The sequence below is a fragment of the Oncorhynchus clarkii genome, chromosome 31 (assembly GCF_045791955.1).
Source record: "Oncorhynchus clarkii lewisi isolate Uvic-CL-2024 chromosome 31, UVic_Ocla_1.0, whole genome shotgun sequence".
Lineage (NCBI taxonomy): Eukaryota > Metazoa > Chordata > Actinopteri > Salmoniformes > Salmonidae > Oncorhynchus > Oncorhynchus clarkii.
This window is the reverse complement of record NC_092177.1, coordinates 25,088,512-25,104,411: the sequence shown is the minus strand read 5'-3', so window position 1 is coordinate 25,104,411 and position 15,900 is coordinate 25,088,512. Positions and strand designations below refer to the sequence as shown.

The window sequence follows — 15,900 nt, the reverse complement described above, 5'->3', positions numbered from 1 at the left end:
TGGTCCATAGGGGCCCTGTCGTTCCACCCAGATCCTGCTGCCAAGGTCCGGAACTCCAACGCGTAATCCTGGGCGCTCCTCCTCTCCTGCCTGAGATGAAATAGTAGTTCTCCCACAATAGTAACGGCCCCAAACACAGGGAATGAACATTTACAACGGAAAATGCACGACCAGGCACTAACACGTACCTCTACAACAGAGCGGAAGGTTACACTGAATAATCCCGCACAACAACCAGGCGGGCCGGCTGTCTAATAAAGACAAACTAATCATACATAAACAGGTGCTACCAATAAACATACAAGGAGGGGGAGGAAAGACAATCAGTGGCAGCTAATAGGCCGGTGACGACGACCGCCGAGCGCCACCCGCCCGGGAAGGGAAACCACCCTCGGTCGGACTCGTGACACTGGTGGTTTGTATAATGAATAAGTGAGACTTTGATGGGGCTCGTCCTCTTTCCTCTGAGTCAGAACCTATGAATAGGGTCAAAATGTAACTTCTTCTTTTGCTTGTCACAAACTGGTTGAGGTCTTCTGAGTGGCAGGAACAGATATCTCTCATACTTTCCTTGCATTGGTTTTGTTTGTGCCGTAACACGAATTCAGCTCTGAATAGAAAATAGAGGACTTTTTTGAAGTACCGAAGATAATTTGATAAACTGAGACCCTGCATTGTAAAGAGACATGGAGGCTGTTTTAGGACTGTTGGTGATCTTAGCAGGAATGACTCATGGTAAGAAACATCTTTATATGTGTTGGTTTCTCTCTTCTTTTATGCAGAATATAATATCAGGAGTCTTGTATATCATGTAGCAGAAATGACGGATGATGATAGACAATATTCAGAACACGGTAGAAGACAGTTGTCCCATGATAATGATCACTGACTTAATGATCCCTATCACGTTGATGCTGTTGGTTTGGTTGTACTGTTAGTCGCTTGTATCATCATCTGTAAAATGATACATGACTTGACATGGGTTAGAACAGTGATAGTCACTACAGTGTCTTTTCTTCTTGATCTTCAGGCTTGGAAACTTCCTGTGATGCTAGAGAAGATGGATGTCAGTGTTATGCAGCTCTGGGAGGAACTGTCTATCTCCAGCTGACTGAAACCACGGCATATGATAAATACTCATTTTATAAAGTTTCAACTGGTGCTAAAACAGAGATACTGAAAACGAGGATGGACAAATGGTCAATAATATACACCCCAATTAAAGAAAGAGTACACTTCTTTATAAACAATGGGACATTGAAGTTAAATAACACAAGAAGGAATGATTCTGGTGAATACCTGTTCGAAAAATATGATTCAGAAGGGAAATTAATAGGGATCAGAGGACTACAACTGTTCATCGAATGTAAATAACTTACTTGCCAAATAATTTTTTACAAATGATAACTTTCACAAGCTCTACATATTGCTCTGGCTAAACTACACATATGTGACTGCATAATAATCAAAATAATGAGAAATGCATTTTATGTGTAGTCATTCAACAGGAGTCATTTTTATTTTCATAGTCTACTGTAGTTGGTACATAGAGTCATAACCACATCCATCAACATTAAATCATCTGTTGGTTATTTGAAATACAGTCATTGTGTGTCATGAATCTGCTGCTCCTGTTGACTACAGTAGTTTCTGTGGCTTTAAAGAAGAATGGCTGGTGTTGTGGTCTAATGTGTTTTCCCTCTTACTACAGTTACATATCCTTCTTCCCCCACAGCTCCAGTATCCAGTCCTCAGCTGTCCTCTGAGTGTCTGTCTCATGGAGATATGAAGGTGTCCTGCTCCTCTGAGGGGGATGGTCCCCAGTACAGCTGGACTCTGGATGGACAGACGGTGAGAGACACTGATGCCCCTCCTGATAATAAGACAAACACCATCACTCTGAAGAAAGGCCTGTCAGGAAATCTCACCTGTACCATCAGAAACAACATCAACCGTAATACTGTCAGCAGGAGAATCTCACACTGTCCAGGTAATCTACTGTTTAATATACTTTGTTAAAAAAACATTATGATCAACAATATCAATGATTAATGATAATAATAATGATGATTATAATGAGCAATGATCAATTCTTATCAATAAGAATTGACCTGTTTGGAAACAGCACTATCCATTTCCCAGTATTTACATATAATTCAGATACGAATGTGATTACTGTTGTTTGGATTGCCTATAGGGCTGATATATGTTAACTGCACCTTATCCAACGGGACAAAGATATCAGAGTGGGTGAATGCCACTGGTGCCCTGTGTGTTGAGTCTACAACAGTGGTGACTGTGACTGAGGCCCCCACCAGTAAAACCTCCACAGGTAAGGGATAATGTTGATATTGATGATGATGATGATTATTATGATTGACGTCATCTTAATCATGACCTCTTGGGTCGTTCCACAAATGAGTCACTAATTGATCTTTTCTTCAATCTAGACCACATGGAGAATTAAATATCTCAGATTTGTAATATTTATAAAGAGTTGCTAAAGTGCCAAAACGCAGCATTTTGACGTGTCCCTCTGTCACCCTCTGTGACCTCTAGGAACATTTTAACCCACTTAATCCCAAAATGTCTCCCAAGTGTTCACCATTATTGTAAAGCCTTATTTTGTTGCTTTGCCAAAGTAATTTCTGGTGATTTGTCTTTATTTCATGTGATTCTTAGAACATTTTTTTTGTACCTTTATTTAATTAGGCAAGTCAGTTAAGAACAAATTCTTATTTACAATGACGGCCTACCAAAAGGCAAAAAGGCCTCCTGCGGGGACGGGGGCCAGGGGTTAAAATGAATACAAATATACAATATAAATAAAGTACAAAACACATCACAACAAGAGAGACAACACAACACTACATGAAGAGAGACCTAAGTAAACAATTTAGCGAGGCAGCAACACATTACAACACAGCATGGTAGCAACACAACATAACAACAACATGGTAGCAACATAACATGGTAGCAGCACAAATCATGGTACAAACATTATTGGGCACAGACAACAGCACAAAGGGCAAAAAGGTAGAGACAACAATATATCACACAAAGCAGCCACAATTGTCAGTAAGAGTGTCCAAGATTAAGTCTTTGAATGAAGAGATTGAGATAAAACTGTCCAGTTTGAGTGTTTGTTGCAGCTCGTTCCAGTCGCTAGCTGCAGTGAACTGAAAAGAGGAGCAACCCAGGGATGTGTGTGCTTTGGGGACTTTTGAAAGAATGTGACTGGCAGAGCCGGTGTTGTATCTGGAGGATGTGGGCTGCAGTAGATATCTCAGATAAACAGGAGTGAGGCCTAAGAGGGTTTTATAAATTAGCATCAACCAGTGGGTCTTGAGAGATGCCCAGTTTACAGAGGTGACCAGTTTACAGAGTAGTATGGAGTGCAGTGATGTGTCCTATACGGAGCATTGGTGGCAAATCTGATGGCCAAATGGTAAAGAACATCTAGCCACTCGAGAGATTAGTGATTAATTTTCAGGTTACACTACCCAAAAGGGACTAATTTCACAGAACGACCCTCTTGAAGGAGCAGCATCATAGCATTTGGCACATCTCAACTCAGATATGTGATTCCTTTAAATGTTTTATTGCCACCAGGGTTTATATATGTTAACTGTATTAATTGTTATTTATTAGGGATCCCCGTTAGCTGTTGCCAAGGCAGCAGCTAGTTTTCCTGGAGTCCAAACACATTAAGGAACGAAAGATAAACAGCAAGTCATATAACATTATTACACCACTACATATCTGCAATACAACATGTAGAATAAGACCATACAACAATATTACAATGTACGTGTGTGAATAGTGCATGTGCTAGCGTTTGTGTGCGTTTGTCTGTACCTGTGTGTGTGTCTCTTACAGTAGCCACAGTTCCATAACCGCTAGCGGAACCCCCCCGCAACAGCCAGGGAAAGTGCAGGGCGCCAAATTCAAAACAAAACAACAAAAATCTCATAATAAAAATTTCTCAAGCATACAAGCATTTTACACAATTTTAAAGATAAAATTCTCGTTAATCCAGCCACAGTGTCTGAATATAAAAAGGATTTACAGCGAAAGCACCACAAACGATTATGTTAGGTCACCACCAAGTCACAGAAAAACACAGCCATTTTTCCAACCAAAGAGAGGAGTCACAAAAAGCAGAAATAGAGATAAAATGTATCACTTACCTTTGATGATCTACATCAGATGACCCTCATAGGACTTCATGTTATACAATACGTGTATGTGTTGTTTGATAAAGTTCATATATATATCAAAAAATCTGAGTTTACATTGGCGCTTTACTTTCAGTAGTTCTAAAACACGCGGTGATTGTGCAGAGAGCCACATCAATTTTCAGAAATACTCATAATAAACATTGATATAGACTATTATACATGGAACTTTAGATAAACTTCTCCTTAATGCAACCGCTGTTTCAGATTTCAAAAAAACTTTACGGAGAAAGCAAACCATGCAATAATCTGAGTACAGCCTTTAGACAACAAAAAAGCCAAAAAGATACCCGACATATTGGATAGTCAACATTACTCAGAAATAGCATTTGAAATATTCACTTACCTTTGATTATCCTCATCAGAATGCACTCCCAGGAATCCCAGTTCCACCATAAATGCTTGATTTCGATAATGTCCATCAGTTATGTCCAAATATCTTCTTTTGTTAGGGCGTTTGATAAACAAATCCAAAAGCGCGTTCAGGTCACGCCGAACGTCGGACGAAAAGTTCAAAAAGTTCAGTTACAGCCCGTAGAAACATGCCAAACCAAGTATGGAATCAATCTTTAGGATGTTTTTAACATAAAATGTCATTCATTTTCCAACCGGACAATTCCTTTGTCTGTACAAATGAAGTGGACCTTTCACGTGAGCATGCCAGACCGAGGCTGTGGCACTCTGCCAGACCACTACCTCAAAGAGCCCTTATGAGCCCCTCCTTTAGAGTATAATCCTCAAAACAGGTTCTAAATACTGTTGACATCTAGTGGAAGCCTTGGGAAGTGAAACATAACTAATATCACACGGTATCTTCAATAGGGGCTGAGGTGATAAACTACAAACCTCAGATTTCCCACTTCCTGCTTGGATTTTTTTCTCAGGTTTTTGCCTGCCGTATGAGTTCTGTTATGCTCACCGACATCATTCAAACAGTTTTAGAAACTTCAGAGTGTTTTCTATCCAGATTTTCTAATTATATACATATTCTAGGTTTTAAGGCTGAGTAGCAGGCAGCTTAATTTGGGCACGTTTTTCATCCAAGCTACCCAATACTGCCCCCTACCCCAAAGAAGTTAAACAGCTTGTCAACACTTCTTACAAAAACAGGTAGTGATGAAGTAAGTCTCTCCTCCACTTTGAGCCATGAGAGATTGACATGCATATTATTAATGTTAGCTTTACATTTACATTTAAGGGCCAGACAATCCAGTTTTGCCTCAAGCAGTTTAGTCGCCTCAATTTACTCAATTTGCAGACTATTCATTACAAGATTTAGTTGAGGTTTAGTGAATGATTTGTCCCAAATACAATGCTTTTCGTTTTTGAAATATTTAGGACAAACATATTCCTTGTCACCCATTCTGAAACCAACTGCAGCTTTTTGTTAAGTGTTGCAGTCATTTCAATCGATGTAGTAGCTGACGTGGATAGTGTTGAGTCATCAGCATTCATAGGCACATTGGCTATTTGAGCAAGTAAAGTTTTTTTTTACTGGCTCAAATGTATTTATTTATTTTTTCTATGGGTAGCGGAATAACTTTTGCTTCGCTCCAGGCCTGAGGGCACACACTTTCTAGTAGGCTTAGATTAACAATATGTCAAAAAGGAGAGGCAATATTGTTCGCTATTATCCTCAGTCATTTTCCATCCAAGTTGTCAGACCCCGGGGTCTTGTCATTGTTGATAGACAACAATAATTTGTTCACCTCTTCCACACTCACTTTACGGAATTCAAAATTACAATGCTTGTCTTTAATAATTTGTTCAGTTATGCTTGGATGTGTAGTGTTGGCATTTGTTGCTGGCATTTAAAGAAATCATTAAAGTAGTTGGCAAAATTAGTGGGTTTTGTGATGAATGAGCCATCTGATTCAATGAATGTTGGAGCTGAGTTCGCCTTTTTTGCCCAACATTTAATTTAAGGTGTTCCAAAGGTTATTACTATCCATGTTTATGTCATATATCTTTGTTTCATGGTATAGATTCTTCATATTTTTATTCAGTTTAGTCACATGATTTCTCAATTTGCAGTACGTTTGCCAACCGGTTGTGCTGCCAGACTTATTTGCCATTCCTTTTGCAACATCCGTCTCAGCTATACCATTTTTCAATTTCTCACCAATCCAAGGAGATTTAACATTTCTTCAGTCATTTTCTTAATGGGTGCATGCTTATTCGTAACTGGAATAAGCAATTTCATAAACGTGTCAAGTGCAGCATCTGGTTGCTCCTCATTGCACCACAGACCAGCAAATCTTTTTTACGTCATCAACATAAGAATCACTACAATACTTATCGCATGACCTCTTATGCCCTATGTTAGGCCCACCATTTGGAACTTTGGTTTTCCGATATGTGGCTACTATATTCTGATCACTACATCCAATGGATTTGGAAACTGCTTTAAAGCGAATTTCTTCTAATTTAGTAAAGATGTGATACATGATGATGATTTAATTCCTGTGCTGTTTATAGATATTCCTTAATGCAACCGCTGTGTCTGATTTCGAAAAAACTTTACGGAATAAGCAAACCATGCAATAATCTGAGACGGCACTCAGAAAAATAGTCAAAATAGCCGCCATGTTGGTGTCAACATAAACAAGAATTTACATGATAAATATTCCCTTACCTTTGATGATATTCATCAAAAAGCCTCCCAGGAATCCCAGGTCCACATGAAATGTTTGTTTTGTTCGAGAATGTCCATTATTGATGTCCAAATACCTCCTTTTTTTAGCGTGTTTGGTATACATATCCAAACGCTCATTCTGGTCAGCATTACGTCGGACAAAAACTTCAAAAAGTTATATTACAGGTCGAATAAATATTTCAAACTAAGTACAGAATCAATCATTAGGATGTTTTTAACATATAGCTTCAATAAAGTTCCAACCGGAGTATTCCTTTGTGTCTTGATGAGCAATGGAACGCAAGTGGATACCATGAGGAATGCGCATGATCAGAAAATAGCTGACTGCCAGTCACCTGATACATTCTGCTCTCATTCAGTCCCACAACACAGTAGAAGTCTCATTCAAATTTCTATAGACGGTTGACATCTAGTGGAAGCCCTCGGAAGTGCAACATCATTCATATCTCAAGGGGATTTCAATGGGAACTGTGGTGAATTCATACCAAGCTCAGATTTCTCACTTCCTGTTTTGATATCTCCTCAGGATTTTGCCTGCAATATGAGTTATGTTATACTCACAGACATCATTCAAACAGTTTTAGAAACTTTAGAGTGTTTTCTATCCAATAATAATAATAATGATATGCATATATTTGCAACTGAGACTGAGCAGCAGGCCGATTACTTTGGGCACCTTATTCATCCAAGCTACTCAATACTGCCCCCCAGCCATAAGAAGTTAACTACCCTGGTAACCTGAACCAGGTTGCAGGCGCTTGTTACAGTTTGAAGATTTTGTGGGGAACTTGTTGAAAGCCAGCCAATATTGAAATCACCCAGAAAATATACCTCTCTGTTGATATCACATACATTATCAAGCCAGATTGCAAGATTGCGCCGACAGACATGGCAGCTCTGCTTCTAGCTCCTAAGCAACTCTGCAGTATTTAGTTTTTTTGTGTACTATTTCTTATTTTATTAGCCTAGAACTTTTTTGTGTCATTTCTTACAGCCGGAAAAAACTTTTGCATATCAGAGAGGCGGTAAATCACCAGCATTACGATCAGGATCCCAAATTGGATCCTTTATTTGTAACCCAGGGTAATTGAACTTATCCCAGAGGCTGCAACAAGAATATGCCGAGGGTGAAGAGGTATTCGGAGTGGACTTCTAGTTCGACTCAGGAGGCTTGCAAACAATTCCCTGCTTCCGAGTATTTTACCTGCTAATGTTCAGTCTCTGAACAATAAAGTAGACGAGCTCAGGGCGAGGATCTCCTTTCAGAGAGACATCAGGGACCATAACATACTCTGTTTCACAGAATCATTGCTCTCTCTGGATATACTGTCCCCGTCCATACAGCCAGCTGGGTTCTCAGTACATTGTGCATACAGGGTAAAAGAACTCTCCGGGAAGAAGAAATGCAGTTGTGTATGTTTCATGATTTACTACTCATGGTGTGATTCTGATAATGTAGAAAAAGTCATTTTGTTCACTCGACCTAGTATACCTCACAATAAAATGCAGACCGTATTACCTCCCAAGATAATTATCTTCGGTTATAGTCACAGCCGTGAATATTCCCATTCAAGCCGATACCATGACGGCCCTAAAGGAACTACACAATACTTTTTGCAAACTGGAAACCACATGTCCCGAGGCCGCATTTATTGTAGCTGGGGATTTTACGAATGCAAATTTGAGGAAAACGCAACCAAAGTTATTTCAACACACTGACTGTAGTACTTTCGCTGCTAAAACGCTCAACCACTGTTATTCTCCCTTATGGGATGCCTACAAGGCCCTCCCCCACCCTCCCTTAACCTCTCTGGGATATGTGGGACGCTAGCGTCCCACCTGGCCAAAAGCCAGTGAAAATGCAGAGCGCCAAATTCAAATCTAACTTTCATGAAATCACACATGCAAGATAGCAAATTAAAGTTTCACTTGATGTGAATCCAGCCAACAACGGCGAAAGCAAACAATGCTATTATCTGAGGATAGCACCCCAGTAAACAAAGAGAGGGAAGCATATTTCAACCCTGCAGGCGCGACACAAAACGCAGAAATACAAATATAATTCATGCCTTACCTTTGACGAACTTCTTTTGTTGGCACTCCAATATGTCCCATAAACATCACAAATGGTCCTTTTGTTCAATTAATTCCGTCGATATATATCCAAAATGTCAATTTATTTGGCACGTTTGATCCAGAAAAACACAGGATCCAACTTGCGCAATGTGACTACAAAATATCTCAAAAGTTACCTGTAAACTTTGCCAAAACATTTCAAACTACTTTTGTAATACAACTGTAGGTATTATTTTACGTAAATAATCAATAGAATTGAAGACGGGATGATCTGTGTTCAATACAGGAGGAATACAAACTGTAGATAACTTTCTGATCACGCGCCTCTAACAGTACACTTCAAGTGACCCTCATTCTGAACAGTGCTACTTCTTCATTACACAAAGGAAAAACCTCAACCAATTTCTAAAGACTGTTGACATCCAGCGGAAGCAATAAGAACTGAAAGAAGGTCCATTGAAAAGAGAGTGACCTCAAAAGAAAAAATGTGAATGATTTGTCCTCATGGGTTTTGCCTGCTAAATAAGTTATGTTATACTCACAGACATGATTCAAACAGTTTTAGAAACTTCAGAGTGTTTTCTAATAATATGCATATCTTATCTTCTGGGGATGAGTAGCAGGCAGTTGAACTTGGGCATGCTTTTCATTCAAAATTCCGAATGCTGCCCCCTATCCTAGAGAAGTTAACAAACTATAGTTTTGGCAAGTTTGTTAGGACATCTACTTTGTGCATGACAAGTCATTTTTCCAACAATAGTTTACATACAGATTATTTCACTCTTTTACAATTCCAATGGGTCAGACGTTTACATACACTAAGTTGACTGTGCCTTTAAACAGCTTGGAAAATTCCAATGTCATGGCTTTAGAAGCTCCTGATAGGCTAACTGACATCACTTGAGTCAATTGGAGGTGTACCTGTGGATGTATTTCAAGGCCTACCTTCAAACTCAGTGCTTCTTTGCTTCATGAGAAAATCAAAATAAATCAGCCAAGACCTCAGAAAAAGTTTTAGACCTCCACAAGTGTGGTTCATTTTTGGGAGCAATTTCCAAATGCCTGAAGGTACCACGTTGATCTGGTCAGGATGTGACAACCGCTCAGCAAGGAGACGCATTCTGTCTTATAGAGATGAACATACTTTGGTGTGAAAAGTGCAAATCAATCCCAGAACAACAGCAAGGGACCTTGTGAAGATGCTGGAGGAAACTGGTACAAAAGTATCTATATCCAGAGTAAAACGAGTCCTATATCAACATAGCATGAAAGGCCGCTCAGCAAGGAAGACGCCACTGCTCCAAAACCGCCATAAAAAAGCCGGACTACGGTTTGCAACTGCACATGGGGACAAAGATCGTTATTTTTGTTGAAATGCCTTCTGGTCTGAGGAAACAAAAATAGAACTGTTTGGCCATAATGACCATCTTTATGTTTGGAGGCTTGCAAGCTGAAGAACACCATCCCAACCGTGAAGCACGGGGGTGGCAGCATCATGTTGTGGGAGTGCTTTGCTGCAGGAGTGACTGGTGCACTTCACAAAATAGATGGCATCATGAGGGAGTAAAATTATGTGGATATATTGAAGCAACATCTCAAGACATCAGTCTGGAATTTAAAGCTTGGTTGCAAATGGGTATTCAAAATGCACAATAGCCCCAAGCATACTTCCAAAGTTGTGGCAAAATGGCTTAAGAACAACAAAGTCAAGGTATTGGAGTGGCCATCACAAAGCCCTGACCTCAATCCTAAAGAACATTTGTGGGCAGAACTGAAAAAGCGTGTGCGAGCATGGAGGCCGACGAACCTGACTCAGTTACACCAGCTCTGTCAGGAGGAATGGGCCAAAATTCACCCAACAGTTTGTGGGAATCTTGTGGAAGGCTCCCTGAAAGTTTTGACCCAAGAAAAACTATTTAAAGGCAATGCTACCAAATACTAATTGAGTGTATGTCAACTTCTGACCCCCTGGGAATGTGATGAAAGAAAGAAAAGCTGAAATAAATAATTATCTCGACTATTATTCTGACATTTCACATTCTTAAAATAAAGTGGTGATCCTAACTGACCTAAAACAGGGAATTTTTACTGGGATTAAATGTTGGGAATTGTGAAAACCCGAGTTTAATGTATTTGGCTAAGGTGTATGTAAACTTCCGAATTCAACTGTAGACGCGGACACGGTGACTGACTTCATCAAGAAGTGTATAGGTGATTTTGTTCGAACTGTGACTATTAAAACCTACCCAAACCAGAAACCTTGGATAGATGGCAGCATCCGTTCAAAACTGAAAGCGCGAACCACTGCATTTAACCATTTCAAGGTGACTGGGAATATGGTTGAATACCAGCAGTGTAGTTATTCCCTCTGTAAAACAATCAAATTGGCAAAACGTCAGTACAGTGGATGCCGGCCCAGACAGGAAACAGCAGTGGGTTGCATGCATTTCTTATTTCCATTATTTTACATTTAGATATGTGTGTATTGTTAGATACTACTGCACTGTTGGCACTAGGAACACAAGCATTTCACTAAACCCGCAATAACATCTGCTAAATATGTGTATGTGACTAATACAATTTGATTTGATTTCACACATATTATCTAGATAGTGACTGTTAGGACTTAGTGGTCAGTAGCAGCTTCCCACAATAATGGAATTTAGGTAAGGCAGATTAACTTGTAGCCATATTATTTCCACAGTATTTAATATGAGATTTTTTATAAGCTTTAAAGGTATGTGGTTCTGAATATAGACTGCAACACCACCCCATTGATATTTCTGTCCATTCTGTAGATGTTATAACCATGTATTGCTTCCACTGTATTATCAAAAAATAGTCTAAGTGAGTTTCAGAATATGTATTTCATCTGTTACTAGCAAGTTTTTGATTTCATGAACCTTGTTTCTTAGGCTACATCTAGTGCATTCGGAAAGTGCTCCAACCCCATTACTTTTTCCACATTATGTTACGTTACAGCCTTATTCTAAAATGGATACGATCGTTTTTTCCCCCCTCATCAATCTACACACAGTACCCCATAATGACAAAGTAACAACATGTATTTATTATATTTACATTCAGACCCTTTACTCAGAACTTTGTTGAAGCACCCTTGGCAGCGATTAAAGCCTCAAGTATTCTTGGGTATGACGCTACAAGCTTGGCACACCTGTATTTGGGGAGTTCCTCCCATTCAACTCTGCAGATCCTCTCAAGCTCTGTCAGGTTGTATGGGGAGCATCGCTGCAGAGCTATTTTGAGGTCTCTCCAGAGACATTTGATCGGGTTCAAGTCTGGGCTCTGCCTGAGCCACTCAAAGATTTTTGGAGACTGTCCTGAAGCCACTCCTGCGTTGTCTTGGCTGTGTGCTTAGGGTTGTTGTCCTGTTAGAAGGTGAACCTTCGCCCGAGTCTGAGGACCTGAGCGCTCTGGAGCAGGTTTTCACCAAGGATCGCTCTGTTCTTTGTGTATTCTAGACATGATGCTTGGCATTCAGGCCAAAGAGTAGAATCTTTGTTTCATCAGACCAGAAAATCTTGTTTCTCATGGTCTGAAAGTCTTTAGGTGCCTTTTGGCAAACTCCAAGCAGGCTGTCATGTGGCTTTTACTGAGAGTGGCTGTCATGTGCCTTTTACTGAGGATTGGTTTCCGTCTGGCCACTCTACCATAAAGGCCTTATTGGTGGAGTGCTGCAGAGATGGTTGTTCTTCTGGAAAGTTCTTCCATCTCCACAGAGGAACTTTGGAGCTCTTTCAGTGACAGTTTGATTTTTGGTCACCTCCCTGACCAAGGCTCTACTGCCCCCGATTGAGCTGTTTGGCCATGTTGCCAGCTCTAGGAAGACCTTAAATGCTGCAGAAATGTTTTAGTACCCTTCCCCAGATCTGTGCTTCAACACAATCCTGTCTCAGAGCTCTACGGACAATTCCTTCGACCTCATGGTTTGGTTTTTGCTCTGACATTCACTGTCAACTGTGAGACCATAAATAGAATGGAATGTGCATTTCCAAATCATGCCCAATCAATGTAATTGACCATAGATGGACTCTAATCAAGTTGTGGAAACATCTCAAGGACGATCAATGGAAACAGGATACACACGTCTCATAGGGGTCTGAATACTTATGTATTCTTGGTATGCAGTCCTCTGCATGCAAACAGTTGCTACATTGAAAGTCTGGGCAGTCAACATTGTCTCAGAATAAAGCAAAATAAACACAGCTCCTGCACCATTGAAAATTTTCAATAATGACCTCCATCTGAGAAATACGGCCAGCTAGGCTCCTGTGTCTCTCTCCTTACAGGATGAACAAATTAACAAAAAGAGTTCACAATAATGGCAAAATCCAAAAAGCAGAAATATGTTTCCTCCTTTAAATCCACACGAAAGCAGTGTCTTTGCACGTATGTTGGTCACAGCATCAGTTAATGTTGGTAGCCATACAATGCAGTTCCAGCCAGGTCATGTTGCAGGGAAAAGGCAACAGGCAGCAGGGAATCCAGCCACAATTAGTGTGGGAAACCTCTGAGGTCCCAGACACAAGGGTTGGGAAACCTTGCTAGCTTGATACTGATAGCTACCAGCTAGGCTAGTAGCTAAGCTACGGTAAACAACTTCAGGCTTTTTGGTCTGGCAGGATCCCGGGACAGGTTGTAGCTGTCACAGCAGCTGAGGCTAACCGCGATGCAGGATCCAAAGTAAAAAAGTATGTAAATAAAACTTTGCAAGGAGACACTGTCGCAACTTTCAAAAACAATAAAGTGAGGAGACAAAGATTTCAGGGTGGGTTATTGAGGGTAATAATACCCTACAACAGTGGCCTCCACAACTGTGATATAGGCAACCACTGGTAAGAGGCATGAAACCTTAGTAACACGTCCCAGCCACAGAAAATGATTTACTGCAGTCTCCCTTTATCAGAACATTCAGTGGAAATCTCCTCATGGGCTAGTAGGTTTTATGTTGATAGCAGATCTTACTGCAGTTCATTTTTATGGATTTGATTAATTAGCTGATTAGTTAATTTAGGTGTTATACCTTCTCCCTTCTGTCCCCCAGGACCAGTGTTCAATGTGTTTGTTTATTTCCAACTTGCTGAAGTCTTCATTCTGCTGACAATCTGTCTGGGATCATACTGTTTCTACAAGAAGAAAACTTGTCCTCAAGAACAAGGTCAGTAACGCATCATTGCACCTTTGTTTTAATGTATTTTGATTTTGATAAGTAAAATGTTATTATTATTCTTAATTCGCTCTCTCTCTCTAGCTCACTCTCTCTCGCTCACTCTCTTTTTCTCTCTCTCCAGATGATGGTGAGTAAGCAGTGTTTGCAGTCTCTCAGGTGGATCACGGTGGGACTCTAAGAGGGGTGTTGTTGTCATGAAAGTTGCCATGGGGACCATGACTGATGACTAATGATGATGTTATATTGCTTACTGCTGTTTTAATTTTAATCAAGCTCAAACTCAAAGCACAGTAATGTATTTAGATCTTTTGACATATTTTCATAGTTTCATAATGTTCCTTCAGAACTGCCCTTAAAAGTTATTTAGAAAGTTCCTTAGAAGTTCTTCAAAGGTAAATGATTTTATTTGAATGCTTTTCTTGTTTTTGTGAAAAGGTTGCCTGCTGAATGCTGGGCTTAATGCTATGCTAGCTATCAATACTCTTTGAAAATCTGAGATGACAGTGTTGTTATTAACAAAAGGCTAAGCCTGTGAGCTAATATATTTATTTAATTTCATTTGCGATTTTCATGAATTATTTAACGTTGCGTTATGGTAATGAGCTTGAGGCTATAATTACGCTCCCGGATACGTTTTTTTTTCTTAGCCAAACGTGATGAACAAAACGGAGCGATTTCTCCTACACAAATAATATTTTGGGAAAAAATGAACATTTGCTATCTAACTGAGAGTCTCTTCATTGAAAACATCCGAAGTTCTTCAAAGGTAAATGATTTTATTTGAATGCTTTTCTTGTTTTTGTGAAAATGTTGCCTTCTGAATGCTAGGCTTAATGCTATGCTAGCTATCAATACTCTTACACAAATGCTTGTGTAGCTATGGTTGAAAAGCATTTTTTGAAAATCGGAGATGACAGTGTTGTTAACAAAAGGCTAAGCTTGTGAGCCAATATATTTATTTCATTTCATTTGCGATTTTCATGAATAGTTAACGTTGCTTTATGGTAATGAGCTTGAGGCTATAATTACGCTCCCGGATACGGGATTGCTCGTCGCAACAGGTTAATGCAGGGAAACTCAAATTCGTGTCACCTCATTTCTACCAGTATGTTAACCTTTCTGATCTCCCCATCCCGGATCCGGGATCGTGAATACAGACTCAAGCTCATTACCATAACGCAACGTTAACTATTCATGAAAATCGCAAATGAAATGAAATAAATATGCCATCTCTCAAGCTTAGCCTTTTGTAAACAACACTGTCATCTCAGATTTTCAAAATATGCTTCTCAACCATAGGAAAACAATCATTTGTGTAAAAGTAGCTAGCTAGCGTAGCATTTAGCGTTAGCATTAGCGTTAGCATCCAGCACGCAACATTTCAACAAAAACATAAAAGCCTTCAAATAAAATCATTTACCTTTGAAGAACTTCGGATGTTTTCAATGAGGAGACTCAGTTAGATAGCAAATGCTCAGTTTTTCCAAAAATATTCTTTGTGTATTAGAAATAGCTCCGTTTTGTACATCACATTTGGCTACCAAAAAAACCCGAAAATTCAGTCCTCAAAACGCGAACTTTTTTCCAAATTAACTCCATAATATCGACTGAAAACATGGCAAACGTTGTTTAGAATCAATTCTCAAGGTGTTTTTCACATATCTCTTCGATGATATATCGTTCGTGGAAGCATGGTTTCTCCTCTCAATCAAATGGAAAAATACTTGCACATGGCTTTG

The 15,900-nt window shown here is 39.7% G+C and overlaps 1 protein-coding gene across 2 annotated transcripts; it reads left to right on the top strand.

The window, feature by feature from the left end:
- The first annotated feature begins 409 nt into the window (after window positions 1-409).
- LOC139391026 (T-cell surface antigen CD2-like) lies at window positions 410-14,684 on the top strand. Of its 2 annotated transcripts, XM_071138494.1 has the most exons (6): window positions 529-735; window positions 1,031-1,366; window positions 1,736-1,990; window positions 2,198-2,332; window positions 14,036-14,149; window positions 14,283-14,615. In XM_071138494.1, the coding sequence occupies exons 1-6, from the start codon at window positions 687-689 to the stop codon at window positions 14,294-14,296; spliced, it is 903 nt and encodes a 300-aa protein (XP_070994595.1). In that variant the 5' UTR covers window positions 529-686; the 3' UTR covers window positions 14,297-14,615. The 2 variants fall into 2 exon arrangements, with proteins under 2 accessions (XP_070994596.1, XP_070994595.1); XM_071138495.1 differs by lacking the exon at window positions 2,198-2,332 and having other exon boundaries at window positions 410-735; window positions 14,283-14,684.
- The last annotated feature ends 1,216 nt before the right edge of the window (window positions 14,685-15,900 follow it).

Excerpts from the sequence above, each read along its gene's own strand:
- LOC139391026 (XM_071138494.1), top strand. The coding sequence starts at position 687 with ATGGAGGCTGTTTTAGGACTGTTGGTGATCTTAGCAGGAATGACTCAT. Across the intron at positions 736-1,030 it reads CTTAGCAGGAATGACTCATG|GCTTGGAAACTTCCTGTGAT; the intron begins GTAAGAAACATC and ends CTTGATCTTCAG. Across the intron at positions 1,367-1,735 it reads ACTACAACTGTTCATCGAAT|CTCCAGTATCCAGTCCTCAG; the intron begins GTAAATAACTTA and ends CTTCCCCCACAG.